The 16,236-nt window shown below is 32.7% G+C and overlaps 1 protein-coding gene across 7 annotated transcripts in view; it reads left to right on the forward strand.

Moving 5' to 3' along the window:
- Stxbp5l (syntaxin binding protein 5 like) overlaps positions 1 to 16,236 on the forward strand; it is a 391,696-nt gene that overhangs the window by 160,883 nt on the left and 214,577 nt on the right. For all 7 annotated transcript variants that reach the window (XR_781365.3, XM_033768099.1, XM_010630004.2 and 4 more), the window contains 2 exons: positions 12,363 to 12,441; positions 13,353 to 13,507. Coding sequence is in view for 6 of the 7 variants with exons in the window: in XM_033768099.1 (XP_033623990.1) it covers positions 12,363 to 12,441; positions 13,353 to 13,507 (234 nt within the window). In the remaining variant the exon portion in view is untranslated. The remainder of the gene's footprint in view (positions 1 to 12,362; positions 12,442 to 13,352; positions 13,508 to 16,236) is intronic.

Genomic DNA, 16,236 nt, shown 5'->3' on the forward strand with positions numbered 1-16,236 from the left:
AAACCACATCTTCTTTATCCAATCTCCAGTAGATGGGCACTAGGGCTATTTCCAAGTCTTAGCTATTACAAACTGTGCTGCTATAAACATGGGTGTGCGTATATCACTGTGGTATGATTCTTTTAATTCTTTTGGAAAGATACCCAGCAGAGGGATGGCTGGGTCAAATGGAACTTCTAATCCTAGCTCTTTGAGGTATCTCCATATTGATTTCCATAGTGGTTGCACCAGTCTGCACTTCCACCAACAATGGAGAAGGGTTCCTTTCTACCCCCAACCACACCAGCATTTGTTATTCGTTGATTTCTTGAAAACAGCCATTCTTTGTGGGGTGAGGTGGAATTTCAGTGTTGTTTTCATCTGTGTCTTTCAAATGGCCAGTGATGCCAAACATTTTTTCATATATTTATTTGCTGCTTCCTGAGAAGTATCTGTTCATTTCAGATGCCCATTTTTAAATTGAGTCTTTAGGGGGTCTGATTTTTTTGAGTTCTTTATATATTCTAGATACTAGACTTTTGTCTGAGGGACAGCTGGTAAAAAAGTTTTTCCCACAATGTAGGTTATCTCAGTTCTGTTGGTGGTTTTTCTTGCAGTGTAGAAGCTTTTTAAAAAGATGAGATCCCAGTTGTTGATTATTTGTGCTACTTCCCATGCTACTGAGAATTTGTTCATAAAGTCCTTTCCTATGCTAATGCCTTTTAGAATCCTACCTAACTTATCTTCCAGCAAGTTTAGTGTTTCTATTTTAATATTTAAAACTTTAATCTACTTTGATTTTAGTTTAGTGCATGGTGAAGCATGGGAAAGATGGGGATATAGTTTTAAACTTTGGCTATTAAATAGGCAGTCTTTCCTCCCTGAGGATGATTGGCTCCTTTGTCAAAGATGAGGTAGTTGAGTACTTCTGGAGTTGTTTCTGTCTTTTCCAACCTGTTCCACTGATCCCCTGATCTGTTTCTTGGCTGGTACCATGTTGTTTTTCTCACAGTGGATTTGTAGTATAGTTTCCAGTTGGATATTGAGACACTCCTTGTCATGTCTCTGTTGCCTAGAATGGCTTTTGCTGTTCTAAGTGTCTTCTGGTTCCAAATGAATTTTTGTATTGTTTTCTCAAATTCTGTGAAATGTACTGTTGGGATTTCAATAGAGATTGCATTGAATATGTATAGCAGTATTGGAATCATGACCATTTTCACTATGTTGATTCTTCCTACCCAGGAAATGGGGAAGTATTTCCATTTTCTTATATCCTTTTTTATCTCCTTTTTCAGAGTGTTGTAGTTCTCAATGTAGAGATCTCTTGCTTCCTTCAATTGATTGATTCCTAGATATTTCATTTTTTTGTATTCTATTGTGAAAAGAATTGTTTCCCTAATTTTTCTCTCAGTGAATCTGTTATTGGTGTAGAAAAAGGCTATTGATTTTTGAGTGTTTACTTTGTATTGAGCTACTCTACTGAATCTGTCAATTAAGTCTAGAAGTCTTTTGCCAGAGTTTTTTGGGTCTTCTATGTAGAATATCATATCATCAGCAAATAATGAGAGTTTAACCTTTTCCTTTCCTGTATTTGTTGCTTTTATTTCTTGTCTAATTGCTGTGGCTAATATTTTTAATACCATATTTTAGTTTTAATTTTATTGATACATTTAAGGTATGCAGTATAATGACATTCATCATTGGAAATTTGCACCTGTACATAATCCATCTTATTTTTTTTTCTTATTTTTTTCCCAGTTCTCTGCCCTCCCTTCAACCCTTGCATCCCTCCCTATCTACAAACACTTCTTTCCATTTTTTCTTTTTCTCATATTAATTCCATTCCTTTATTTCTTTTTCCCTACTCCTTCCCCTTTTCAACTTTTCTTCCTATTTAACATTATCTATTATGCCTTTTAGTCCTTATTTACACTTTCAGTTTCTCAAACTAGAGAAAGTATTCAGTATTTACACATGTGTCCTATTCATGTCACTTAAGGGTATTGCCTCAATGTGCATAAAGTTAGTTATAAATCTGTCTTGTTTCTCATTCTTTATGCCTGAGTAGTACTCCATCTTATATTAAAAAAAACACATTATCTTTATCCAGTCTCCAGTTGGATGGGCAGTTGGGGTGCTTCCAAGTTTTAGCTTTCAAAAATTGTGCTGATATGAACATAGTGCACATATATCTCTGTGGTATGATTCCTTTAATTCTTTGGGGATAATACCCAGCAGGGGGATGGATGGGTCAAACAAGACCACCAACCCTAGTTCTTCAAGGTATCTCCATATGGATTTCCACAGTGGTTGCACCAGTCAACACTCTCAGCAGCAGTGGAAAAGGGTTCCTCTTTTTCCACAGCCCTGCCAGCATTTGTTATTGGTTGATTTTATAATAGCAGCCATTGTTTTGGGGAAGAGGTAGAATCTCAGAATTGTTTTCATTTGCATCTCTCAAATGACCAGTAATGTTAAACATTTTTTCATTATTTATTTGCTATTTCTACTTCTTTGAGAAATGACTGTTGAATTTAGATGACCATATTTTTATTGTGTTTTTAATTTTGGAAGGTTTGATTTTTTTAGTTCTTTTTATATTCTAAATAGTAGACCTGTGTCTGAGGAAGAGCTGGTGAAAAATTTTCTCACATTATGGGTTGTCTCTTTACACTGTTGATGTTTTTTCTTGCTGTGCAGAAGCTTTTTAATAAGACGTCCCATTTGTTGATTGTTTGTGCTAGTTCATGGGCAGCTGAGGTTTTGTTCATAAAATCTTTCCCTAATGTCTTCAAGAGTTATACCTAACCTCTCTTTCAGCCAGTTTAGTGTTTCTGTTTTAATCTTTAATCCATTTCAATTTTATTTTAGTGCATCGTGAGAGATATAGATCTAATTTTAATCTTTGGCAAGTTGGAACCAAGTTTTTCCATCACCATTTATTAATGAGGCTATCTTTCCTCCAGTGAGTGTATTTAGCTCCTTTGTGGAAGATGAGGTGGCTGAGTGTGTCTTTAGTTGTACTTGTTTCTGCATCATCTTCTAATCTGTTTCACTGGACCTCAGGTCTGTTTCTTTGCCAGTACCGTGCTGTTTTTATCATAGTAGCTTTGTAGTATTGTTTCAAGTTGGGGAATTGTGATACCCCTACCTTGTCTTTATTGCTGAGAATTGCTATTTTAGGTCTCTTCTTGTTCTAAACGAATTGTTGGATTGTTTTCTCAAGGTCTGTGAAGTATGCTGCTGGGATTTCAATTGGGGTTGCATTGAATCTATATTTTAGAAGTATGGCCATTTTCACTATGTTGATTCTTCCTATCCTAGAACAAGGGATGCCATTCCATTTTCTGATAGCCTCTTCAAACTCTTTTTACAGACTGCTGTACTTTTCAGATTAGAGGTCTTTGATTTATTTTGTTAGGATGATTCCTAAGTATTTCAGTTTTTTGGATATGATTATGCAAGGAATTATTTGTCCCATTTCTCTCTCAGTGAATCTGTTTTTTCATGTACAGCAAAACTATTGATTTTTGTGTGTTGACCTTTATTCAGCTATTTTACTGAATTTGGTTATTAAGTATAGAAGACTTTTGATGGAGTAATTAGGGTCTTCTATATAGGGTATCATGTCATCTGCAAATAATGACCATTTTATTTCTTCATTTCCTGTCTTTATTCCTTTTATTTCTTTCTCTTGTCTAATTGGTGTGGGTAATGTTTCCAGAATTGTATTGAACAGGAGTGGTGATAGTGTACATCCGTGTTTTGTTCCTGATTTTAGCATGAAGGGTTTTGGTTTTTGACCATGTAGAATGTTATTGGCTGTTGGTTTATTATAGGTAGCCTTTATCAATGTGAAATAAAGACAATCTATTACAATTTTCTGTATGGTTTTAATCATGAATGGGTGTTAAATTTTGTTGAATGCTTTTTTTTTTTTTTGCATCAGTTGAGATGATCATATGGTTTTTGTCCTTGACTCTGTTACTGTAGTGTATTACATTTATTGATTTGCTATCTGAATTTTAGTATGATATAGAATTTTTAATCTTTTGGATATCTGTTTGAATATGTTTCATGGATTCCATTTGTTTCCTGTGTTGGGCATTTAGGGTTTCCATTTCTTCCCTATGCTGGGTATTCATGGTTTCCATCATGGTCCTGAGCTCAACTATTTTTTTTATCTCTTTATATTATGTCTTTTCATTTTTCTCACCATCTCTGTGGTTATCTGGGAAATTATTTTTGTTTTGAATTTTCTAAAGCCTCATTCATCTTTTCTGTTACTTCCTGTACTATTAGTTCAGGGTTTCCAGGTGGTTTATAATTGGACTTTTCCACCTCATTTCCCTCAGAATTTGCCTTTGGTAAGCTGGAAGTCTGTGTTTGTGCTTGAAACTTTTTTGAATGTCTTATTATTTTTATTTTTGATTTTGGTACTGTTCTTGGTTTGAAACCTGGTTAATACTTCAATCTTCCTGTTATTTCTTGTCTTTAGTTTTTTCAGTCTTTAATGACTCTGAGGCAATCTCTTTTTCATTATGTCAGGAAGGACAATTGATTAGATCAATCACAAAATCTTAGCCCAAGTGATAATCAGCAACACAAAAGCAGCAAGCACAGCTTAGAAAATGGCAATTTGTGGTAGTTATTAATCTATCACCTTCAACTGTGTGAATTAGATAATAATCAAGGCTAGAGCTCATGACAATAGCCTTTATGAGCCCCTGTGCTTCTGTGGTGTGAGTCAAGATACCAGCAGAGCCAGGAGGCCAGTGGTACATGGGGGGTGAGGCTGTGGCAGGGCCACAAGCACCCTTTGGCTCCACTTCTTACCAGTCTACTGCAGAGGTCCGGGGGCTGGGGCAAGAGCTGTAGACTAGCTCGATGCATTTTCACCTCTTACCAGTCTGCTTCCTAGGTCATTCTCTGTGGCAAGAGCTGTAGGCTAGCTCCATGCAGTTCCACCTCTTACCAGCCTGCTGCCAAGTTCATGGGGCTAGGTTGAGAGCTATAGAATAGCTCCATGCAGTTCTGTCTCTTACTGGTCTGCTCTATTAATTCTTTAATTCCATTTTCTTTTTTTAAATAAAGAACTTTTTTGTGCTTCCCATTTTTAGTGTAGTGGTTTCTGCTCTAATCTTTACTGTTTCCTTCTTTCTGCTCACTTAAGTTTAGTTTGCTCTTCTTTTTCTGTGTCTTAGAATGGCCTTTTAGGTCATTCAGTTGGTGGTCTTTCTTTTTTAAATGTATATGATTATAGAATTACATTCCCCTCTCAGCACTACTTCATCTACATCTTGGAAGTCTGGGTATGTTTTATCTTTATTTAATTTTTTGGAAAGTTATTGTGGTTTATTCTTTAACTCATTATATAGCATTTAGATATTATACACCTGAAGCTTTCTTATGGTTACCATTTGTATGATATATCCTCCCTCTATTTTTATTTTCAACCTATTTGTATCTTCAACCTAAAGCATATCTCCTATAGAGAGCATGTAGTTGGATATTGTTTGTTTTTACACAGACAGTATTGAGTTGTTTATTGTATTTACAACTTGTTGTTAATGATATTGTTGGTTTGTCATGTACAATTTTAATTTTTTCTTTTTTTTACATTTATTTATTTATTTTTCATTAAGTTTATTGGTACATTCAAAGCAAACAATATAGTTACATTTATCATTGGGATCTTGTATCTTTACACAATATATTTTGATTCTTGTTTTTGCCCCATACCCCTGTCCTCCCTTCACCCCCTTCACCCTTTCCTATTTACAAAAATTTTGTTTTCATTGTTTTCACATTTTTTCTATTCCCTTATTTCCTTTCCCCTCCCCTTCACACTTCCCCTTTAGCCATTTTTACACTCCCAGTTATACCATTTGAACCTTATTTACACTTTTAATTTTTCATACCAGAGAAATTATTTGGTATTTACTCAAGTGTGTCCTATTTATTTTGTTTCTATAGTCTTTCCCATTAAGTGTTTTCCAGTGTAATATTTTAATTTCTTTAATTAAGTTTTCACTTTTTTAGTTATTATTTTGGTGAATGTTTATTACATTAGATGGGTTAATTTGTCTGAATCTACTTCAGATTCATATTATCTGAACCTTAGTGTGATATAGCTATATTGGTCCTATATACCTCTATTTCTCTTCCCCTTTTTGCTGTCATTGTTACCTATGTTATATGTGGTGTTACAAATCCAATACACATTATAATTATCACTATATAACAATTATATGTATTTCAAAGAAATTTACAAATAAAGCAAGTATGTATTTATGGAATTTATTTCATTACATTTTGTGTTTCACATTTGAGGTTTTCTTTATGTGTTCCTGTGGATTCAAATTAGCAATGATCTCTTTTCCTTGTTCCAGTTCACCTTTGATCCTATCCATCTCCTTTTTAGTTGTTTTCAACAATTATATTGCAGATCTCACAATTTAATTATGTACATGGTGTTTTACATAATTGTTTTTAAAATGAGTTTTCAAAATCAGGAGCATCATGCAATTGTACTATCTTTTGTGATTATCTACATAGTTACTTTTATTGCCACTTTTTAAAAAATGTGAGTTCAAATCAGGGATCACTTTCTTTCAGCTTAAAGAAATTTCTTTATTATTTTTGTAAGATAGCTCTGCTAGGAGCAAATGCTCAGTTTTTATTTCTCTAGAAATACAGTAATACCTTGGTTAACAAATATGTCTGCTTGCATATAATTCAGCTCATAAACAAAAGTGTTTGGCAAAGTTTTGCTTCCATTTGCAAATGCTGCATCAATTGACAAACATGACTATGGCATTGTCTTAGTCACTTTTTGTATTGCTGAGGCAAAATATCCAATACCCAAAGTTAAAGGAGGAAAGGTTTATTTTTAGCTTACAGTTTGTAGAGGTTTCAGTTCTTAGTTGGCTGGCTCTAAAGCAGGGTAATATCGCAGAGGGGCATTGCATAGGAGAAAAAGTTCTTGGTGGGCAGAAGGCAGCAAAGCAGCAAGTTAGCAAAGAAGCACCAGCAACCCTCTTTCTGTCCCTTATATTCCATCTAGGCTACCTGCTGTTGGGGTACCCTTAATCCCAGTATCATGTACTTAATCCCGGATCACACAATTTAATCCCAGCATCATACACCCTAGAACATGCCACATTGGAAAAGAATCACCTATTACTACTTGAGGATTTTGGGGGAACATCTAGATACAAGCTATAGCAGCCATCTTCCCAACACAAACACAGAAACAGCTATCTCCCTAAAAATCATGAAACAAATTAAGTTCATAAACTATATATTTATTTGACTTAATTTTTGGAAAATAATCGTATTCAATGTAAGATTCTTATTTCACAGTATGTTTGTTTTTTTCCATACTTTGAATGTTATTCTGTGACCTTTTGGGCATTACTGTTTCTGAAGGTTAGCTATCAATTTTATTATCTTAGTTACTTTTCTGGTTGCTTTGACAAAATACCTAAAACCCACAAGTTAAAGGAGGAAAGGATTATTGCAGCTCACAGTTGTAATAGTTGGCTGGCTGCAAGGCAAGGTGGTATGGCAGAGAGGCATCACAGAAGAGAAATGGTCCCTGGCAGAACAGACAGGAAGAAAGAGCATCAAAGCAAAGAAGCAATCTTTTTTTTATCCTTTACCCTATCCAAGCTACAAATGCTTTGGGTAATGCCTCCCCCAACCAGGATGGGGCTTCCCATTATCCACCCCCAGAACAATATCAAACCAATAGTGAAATAAAAAGTTTATCCATTCCTAATCTATATTCATGCACTCTTAATCCATACCTTAGATTCAGGCATCTCTGAAAACCCCACCTATGATCCCATGAGACTTTGGTTGGACATCTAGATATAAGCCATAACATTTATTGGCATTCTTTTATTAGTATACACAATGTGTCATTATTTTTCTCTTGTTACATTCATGATTTTACTTTTGGGCTTTCAGCATTTTTACTAGGATTGGCTTAGCTGTAGATTTCTTTGCTTTTATTCAAATGTACCCCCCGCAAAGCCTCATGAAGTTATATGTGAGGCTTTTTCAGAGGTCGCTGAATCTAGAGTATGTGATGCTAGGATTAAAAGTGTGTGATTACTAAATTAGTCTACTGATTGATTTGGCATAGTTCTGGGTAGGATTAAGGGTGCCCTAACCTGGGTGTGAGTATTACCCACCCTAAGGTTGGGTAGCTAGGATAAGAGATAAGGGACAAAAAGAGCATCCATTACTTTTTCCTGGTCACTTGCTGTCATCTTCCCCCAAAATGTTAAAAACAAATTAAGTTTGTAAACTGTGGTACCACTCTATATAAACAACTGCGCATTTACTATTTTTTGTTCAGTTAATGCCTTGGTAATTTAGAGAGAAGTAGCAGATGAAAACTATGTAAACTAATGAGAATGGCTATGTCACTTTCAATCCTTTCTAGTATTCCCACTTCATTATCAAAATGAATAATCTTCAACATATATATCTTATATATATGCTTATGTTTTATATCCTTATCTCTTTTTAAAAATGTGAATGATCATAGCAGATTTTTATATTATTGATTGCTTTTTAAAAATTTAACAGAGTAAAATTTTTAAAAAGCAAATTTAGAAAGTATACCATGGGGAAAAATAAAGGTTTGTTGTATGCTGATTCCCCCCTCTCCTTTAACAAGTTGAATAAAACCATCTTGACCTCCTATTTGGATTTGGTTTTGCTGTTCTATTTTTTCTTTATGAGTACATGTTTTCAGTACGTAATGATTACATTCATCAGAGGTTATTGGTATGTGTACATAACATCTTTATTCTTTTTTTTCAACCCTCTTCCTCTGTTCCCTTTCCTAATACCTCTCTTCTCTCCATCCCTTGGTCCTCTTCCTTTGTGCAGAATATTTTTCACTTGTGTCCTATTATATTCTGTTTTAATCTATAATTTATTTATATTTTGGGGTTTTAATATAAGAAAAAAGACATTTAAGTTTGTGTGTCTGATTTATTTCATTTAACATGGTCTCAAGGTGTATCCATTTTCCTACAAATAACTCATCTGTCACTCTTTATAGTAAAGTACTATTCCATGGTAATGCCATTCTTACTATGCTGAAAATTTTAAGCATACAAGCATATAAATATTTTTGTACATAACAGGTATAACTATAAGTTGTAGCAATGCAAGAATGTATAAGGGTACTTACTAAAAATAAAAAAGCAGACTCAAAAACCATGCAAATTTTATCAAAATGAGTTAATTAAACTGATAACATAACCACAAAGATAAGTATATTAATGCAGTAGTTGCTTTATTTCCATTTCCTTCTCTCTTTATTCAAAAAAACATGAAATTTGAAGAAACTAAATCCTCCCCAAATGAGAAATGATCGTTTTTTATTCATCTAAGTAGAATACATCATTAAAATTCTTTTTAAATTTGAAAATGTATTATCTATATTCATTTAGTAGGCTTTCTTTGAAATGAATTCGATAGGTATGGAATAATTTTGAATATTATATTTACATTGCAGATTTTCCTACATATAAAGGAGTTTGCTTGTATTTTAGATAAAATATTGAGTCTAATTGAATTTTTGTTGTAATATATTTCATTGTACAGAAAAGTACATATGCATATGTCTTCGATTCTAAATTCATTCATTTTATCTTCATCATAAGTAAAATAATCTTTAAAGAAACTACATTTATATGTGGAAAATATAAAGTGTTTAAAGTTGGATAATTTTGTAAATAATATTGAATATATTGCAGAGAAATGTTACAAATCTAAAAATTGTCTACAAGTTCAATAAAAACATTAGGATAGGCAGCCACTATGGAAATAAGTATGGAGATACCTCAAAGAACTAGGTTTAGAGGTTCCATTGGATCCAGCCATCCCTCTGCTGGGTATCTTTCCAAAAGAATTAAAAGAATCATATAAAAGGGATATATGTGCAGCTGTGTTTGTAGCGGCACAGTTTGTAATAGCTAAAACTTGGAAACAGCCCAGTTGCCCATCAGTTGGAGACTGGATAAAGGAGATGTGGTTTTTCTATAAAAGGAATACTACTCAGCCATAAAGAATGAGAAGCTTGGTAATTTAGAGAGAAGTAGCAGATGAAAACTATGTAAACTAATGAGAATGGCTATGTCACTTTCAATCCTTTCTAGTATTCCCACTTCATTATCAAAATGAATAATCTTCAACATATATATCTTATATATATGCTTATGTTTTATATCCTTATCTCTTTTTAAAAATGTGAATGATCATAGCAGATTTTTATATTATTGATTGCTTTTTAAAAATTTAACAGAGTAAAATTTTTAAAAAGCAAATTTAGAAAGTATACCATGGGGAAAAATAAAGGTTTGTTGTATGCTGATTCCCCCCTCTCCTTTAACAAGTTGAATAAAACCATCTTGACCTCCTATTTGGATTTGGTTTTGCTGTTCTATTTTTTCTTTATGAGTACATGTTTTCAGTACGTAATGATTACATTCATCAGAGGTTATTGGTATGTGTACATAACATCTTTATTCTTTTTTTTCAACCCTCTTCCTCTGTTCCCTTTCCTAATACCTCTCTTCTCTCCATCCCTTGGTCCTCTTCCTTTGTGCAGAATATTTTTCACTTGTGTCCTATTATATTCTGTTTTAATCTATAATTTATTTATATTTTGGGGTTTTAATATAAGAAAAAAGACATTTAAGTTTGTGTGTCTGATTTATTTCATTTAACATGGTCTCAAGGTGTATCCATTTTCCTACAAATAACTCATCTGTCACTCTTTATAGTAAAGTACTATTCCATGGTAATGCCATTCTTACTATGCTGAAAATTTTAAGCATACAAGCATATAAATATTTTTGTACATAACAGGTATAACTATAAGTTGTAGCAATGCAAGAATGTATAAGGGTACTTACTAAAAATAAAAAAGCAGACTCAAAAACCATGCAAATTTTATCAAAATGAGTTAATTAAACTGATAACATAACCACAAAGATAAGTATATTAATGCAGTAGTTGCTTTATTTCCATTTCCTTCTCTCTTTATTCAAAAAAACATGAAATTTGAAGAAACTAAATCCTCCCCAAATGAGAAATGATCGTTTTTTATTCATCTAAGTAGAATACATCATTAAAATTCTTTTTAAATTTGAAAATGTATTATCTATATTCATTTAGTAGGCTTTCTTTGAAATGAATTCGATAGGTATGGAATAATTTTGAATATTATATTTACATTGCAGATTTTCCTACATATAAAGGAGTTTGCTTGTATTTTAGATAAAATATTGAGTCTAATTGAATTTTTGTTGTAATATATTTCATTGTACAGAAAAGTACATATGCATATGTCTTCGATTCTAAATTCATTCATTTTATCTTCATCATAAGTAAAATAATCTTTAAAGAAACTACATTTATATGTGGAAAATATAAAGTGTTTAAAGTTGGATAATTTTGTAAATAATATTGAATATATTGCAGAGAAATGTTACAAATCTAAAAATTGTCTACAAGTTCAATAAAAACATTAGGATAGGCAGCCACTATGGAAATAAGTATGGAGATACCTCAAAGAACTAGGTTTAGAGGTTCCATTGGATCCAGCCATCCCTCTGCTGGGTATCTTTCCAAAAGAATTAAAAGAATCATATAAAAGGGATATATGTGCAGCTGTGTTTGTAGCGGCACAGTTTGTAATAGCTAAAACTTGGAAACAGCCCAGTTGCCCATCAGTTGGAGACTGGATAAAGGAGATGTGGTTTTTCTATAAAAGGAATACTACTCAGCCATAAAGAATGAGAAGCTAGACTCATTCATAGGAAAATGGATACATATTGAGGATATACTCCTAAGTGAAATAAATAAGTCACACATGTATAAATACCAAATAGTTTATCTGGTGTGAAAAACTATAATGTTACATAAGATCCTACTGATATAGTTGACAATGTGAAATAGCAAGAAAAGAGCTAAAGGGGTAGGGGAAATGGGAAGGGTAGGAGAAAGTTCATAAGGGAAAAGGAAAAAAATGAGAAAATGCCAAAATGGAAATAAAGTGTTTGTAAATAGGGAAGAGAGGAGAGGGTGAAGGGAGGGCAGGTCTAAGGGGAAAAAATTAGTTCCAAGACCTGTCATGTAAAGGTACAAGATCCCAATGATGAACGTCACGGTATTGTATTTCTACAATGTACCAATAAACTCAATGAGAAAAAAAAAACACATTAGGATATATAGACTTTATCCTATTTTGGTAGATAATTACATTTTTTTATTTGTAAAATCATTTTAATACAATATTACAATTCACCTGATGAATACACTTTAATTACATTTAATAAAATTTTTTCCCTTAGGAAAAAGTCAAAGAGAAGGAAGAAAATCTGAATCTTGTAAACCAATTCTTAAAGTAGAGTACAAGACCTGCAGAAACAGGTATGCATTTTTTGCTTTAGTAAATATGACAGTAGATGTAAGGAAAAGAGAGGGAAAAAAAGGCAGATAACTTTTACTATTAGTAATTATGAAATTGAGCATTCTACCTTTATAATAACTAATTTTTAATAGGTATATCTAAGTGATTGGTACTATGAATATTGAAAATAATGGATGTTATTTTAAAGTTATTATTTGTATAAGTGCTATATATGTTAGTATTAGTAATAGGACTTCTGGTCATGCACATTAAAAGTAGAAATACTGGGCTGTGAAATTTATGTCATATTACAAATTTATTTGAGGCTCCATATGCTAACTAGTTCATGGGATACTGTAACAAACTAATATTCTACTAAAGGTGATCTAGAGTTTTGCAACCAGCTAATTTGTTAATGTATCTTAATGGATGGGAGAACAAAGAATGGGGGAAGGAGGAGGGTAAGGAAATGGAAAAAAAAGAGAATTGATGAAAATAGATCTTTTTCAAATTGAAGGAGGCTAAGATTTGGAAGTAGCAGGGGGGCATGGGATGAAAAAAAAGAGAATATATATCATGTACGTGTACCAACTCTCCATGATAAATGTGATCATTTTGTTCTGCAAATGTATACTAATAAAAAAAATTTTTTTGAAGAGTCAGTGAACAAGCACTTCCACTTCCCTCCAAACTCATACCTTACTGCAATAGTTTAGAGTTACTTATTTTCTATTGGCTACAATGTATATCCCCAGAAAGAGAAATGGTGAACTGTAGGTGATTGTGTGAGAAATTTTGGATTAGGAAACCTTTCACTGTTGAATTTCTTGGTATATATTTCTCATTGAATTTAATCTTTAAAGCTGCTTAGTACTTGGACTTTTTGTCATCTTAAAGGACTTCTCAGTCTTACTAATTTTTTCTTATATAGTGAACCATTCATAATATTTTCTGGTGGACTGTCCTATGACAAGGCCTGCAGAAGACCAAGTTTAACCATTATGCATGGAAAAGCAATTACAGTACTTGAAATGGATCATCCTATTGTTGAATTTCTAACTTTATGTGAAACACCCTATCCAAATGGTAAGTAACTAAAATGAGACTTTTAATGTTGGAAAATCATTTTTGAAATGACAAGTTCTTAACAAAATTAAGGTTAAATATTTTCAGTTTTGGCAGCAGACATCAACTGGGTACTGTGAACTGCAGATGCTGGAACAGGTTCTGCAATTGTACCTACTTGACAAACTGGAAGTAAGACAGATGTAGTGCAGCAGTGCTGGCGTTTCAGGTTATAATGTCAGGTAAGTGCTTTAAACTTTGATAAGGATGGTGGAAGCTGAGCTGGGAGGGTCCGATAGGGGTCCAGGGTGAAATCACTTGGGGAAACTGAGGTCTCCTAATAGTCTCTCCTTGACCAGCTCCACCCATCCCATCCCAAATCCAATCAAAGTTAAAGCACTTACCTGATATCAGTGATCTGTAACTGGTGGTGCTGCATCTGTTTCACCTCTGGTTTTGCTTCAGATGCAACTGCAGCATCTCTGATTACTGTAGGATTGCTGATGTGTGGTTAGTGATTCATTTCAATTTTGAGCAAATTAGAGCTTCAGGCGGAAAAATGCATGTATATTTTTATCATTATGACTATAAAACCTTTTGGTAAACATAAAAACTACTCTATTTTTTAATAAAAACTACTTTAAATGCTTGTAAACTAATGAAATCAGTATTGATAAAAATATGTGGATGAACTCTAGAAAGTGGGGATGAAAACATAAAAAGGAAATGAGTTTACAGTTGAAATGGCATAGTGTGTGTGCATTACTACATTTTCAAGAGGAAACCTATATGTAGGGGAAAGAACACTGGACTTGGGTAAAGAAATGTTTGAGTTTATGATTTAGTTCTGCCACTCTCTAAGTCATTTAACACTGAGCAAGACATTTCACACTTAGTAGTTTTAGTTATCATTTATAAAAATACAGTAATTATAATGTCTCATGATTATTGGAAGCTAGATAAAAAACATACTTTATAAACTGTGAAGATATAGCTATATTGTGAGTTTTACTATAAAATGTATTAATTTGAAATTATTGAGTTTCATATTTAAAAGATGGAATAACATTAAATGTAGCATTTTATTTACAGAGTTACTAGGAAAAATTACCTGTGTTTCAGTTAATCAGTAAATATTTATTTAATTTTTATATGGTCTCAGTTTTACAAGGACTTACTGAATGTACAGATGAAATATGAAATTGATCCCTGAGGGCAAATTGCTAAAATTTAATAAAATTTGATGAGTGAGATAATTATGATTTGTTAGGCTGAAGTAATATAAAAATTCAAGTACTGAGTTATATGGTTCAGACTTTAAATAACATCAACTTATAGACTGGTTACATTGTCAATAGAAATATTCATGCAAAGCTTCACAGAAAAATAGAGCTTAGGTAGATCTTAAAAAGGATATTAAATAATTGTTTTAGAAATTGTTAGGTTCCCTAGGGTGTTATCAATTAAGAATGAAAACCTGAAAGATTTTAATAGATATTTGAAAATAGGGAGCAACAGAAGAATCTTGAGGAAATATTAAGATGATATAAATCTCTAAGTTTTATAAGATTTGTCCAAAAAGAATATGTAAGTTTAAAGAGAAACTAAAATCTAAAATTCCATATTCCAACTAAGAAGTTTTTGTAAAAATACATATTTAAAATAGGACATGTGTATATACTGAATAGCTTCTCTGGTGTGAAAAACAAAGTGCAAATAATGTTCAAATTGTATAATTTATAATGTGAAATAGGAAGAAAAAGGCTAAAAGAGGGAAGTGGGAAGGGTAGAGGAGAGGAAAGAAGGGAAAAGAAAAATATGAGAAAAAGAAAAATGGAAACAAAGTCTTTGTAAATAGGTAAGGGTGGGGGTGGTGAAGGGAAGACAGAGGTATGGGGAAAAAATAAGAACCAAGATACATCTTGTGAAGGTACAGACCCCACTGATGAATGTAACTGCATTGTGTACCTAAAAAGTACCAATAAATTTAATGAAAAAATAAAAATAAAAATGCACATTTAAAATAAGGCCTGAAATAGGGTGCTACATGAGGGAATGGAATGAAGAAAAGAAACCTCTGATTGTAGAAAACAACTGGATTGGGAAGTGATAGATGACAGATGAGTAAAAAATAACTACATGTTTTAAGATTAATGACTTAATGAAAAATAACAGAAATTTTTGGAAAGAGATTAAGGTAAGACTGAGTTAAGAGAACAGAAAAAGAGAAGTTCTTGCAATATTTGTTCATGAGTCATCAGAATATAAATATTCTTCAGAGTTATCAGAACGAATGGTGAAAAATATTGGGAGAAAGAATAAAAGACTAAAAGCTGACGTTAGGAAATACTTTATATCTAGAGTCATGAGAAAGATGTGCCAGCAATAAAAGCAGAACATATGATTGCAAAGACCACCACTGTATGTCTGTATGTAAATTTCTGCTCATCAATAGATATGTTAGAACAATTTTTAATGATGCCTAATAAAGTATAAATGCACTACAACCAGGCCTATTTACTTCCAACCCGTATATTAAATCTTTGCCTTTCAGAAATCTCGCAATAAGGATTAAACTTTTTATTTGTCAGGAGATAGAAGTACTTTTACTTTACTCAGTGAAATACAAATGTATCTTATTAACTATTTAGATGTTATTAACTCCTAAAGCACTTAATACATCAAGGTGACAATTTTTAAATGTGCACAAAATATAGCAGTATATAATGAAAAGTTTCTCACTGCCCTTC

Source organism: Fukomys damarensis, unplaced genomic scaffold (assembly GCF_012274545.1).
Source record: "Fukomys damarensis isolate Sample0158 unplaced genomic scaffold, DMR_v1.0_HiC HiC_scaffold_24, whole genome shotgun sequence".
Lineage (NCBI taxonomy): Eukaryota > Metazoa > Chordata > Mammalia > Rodentia > Bathyergidae > Fukomys > Fukomys damarensis.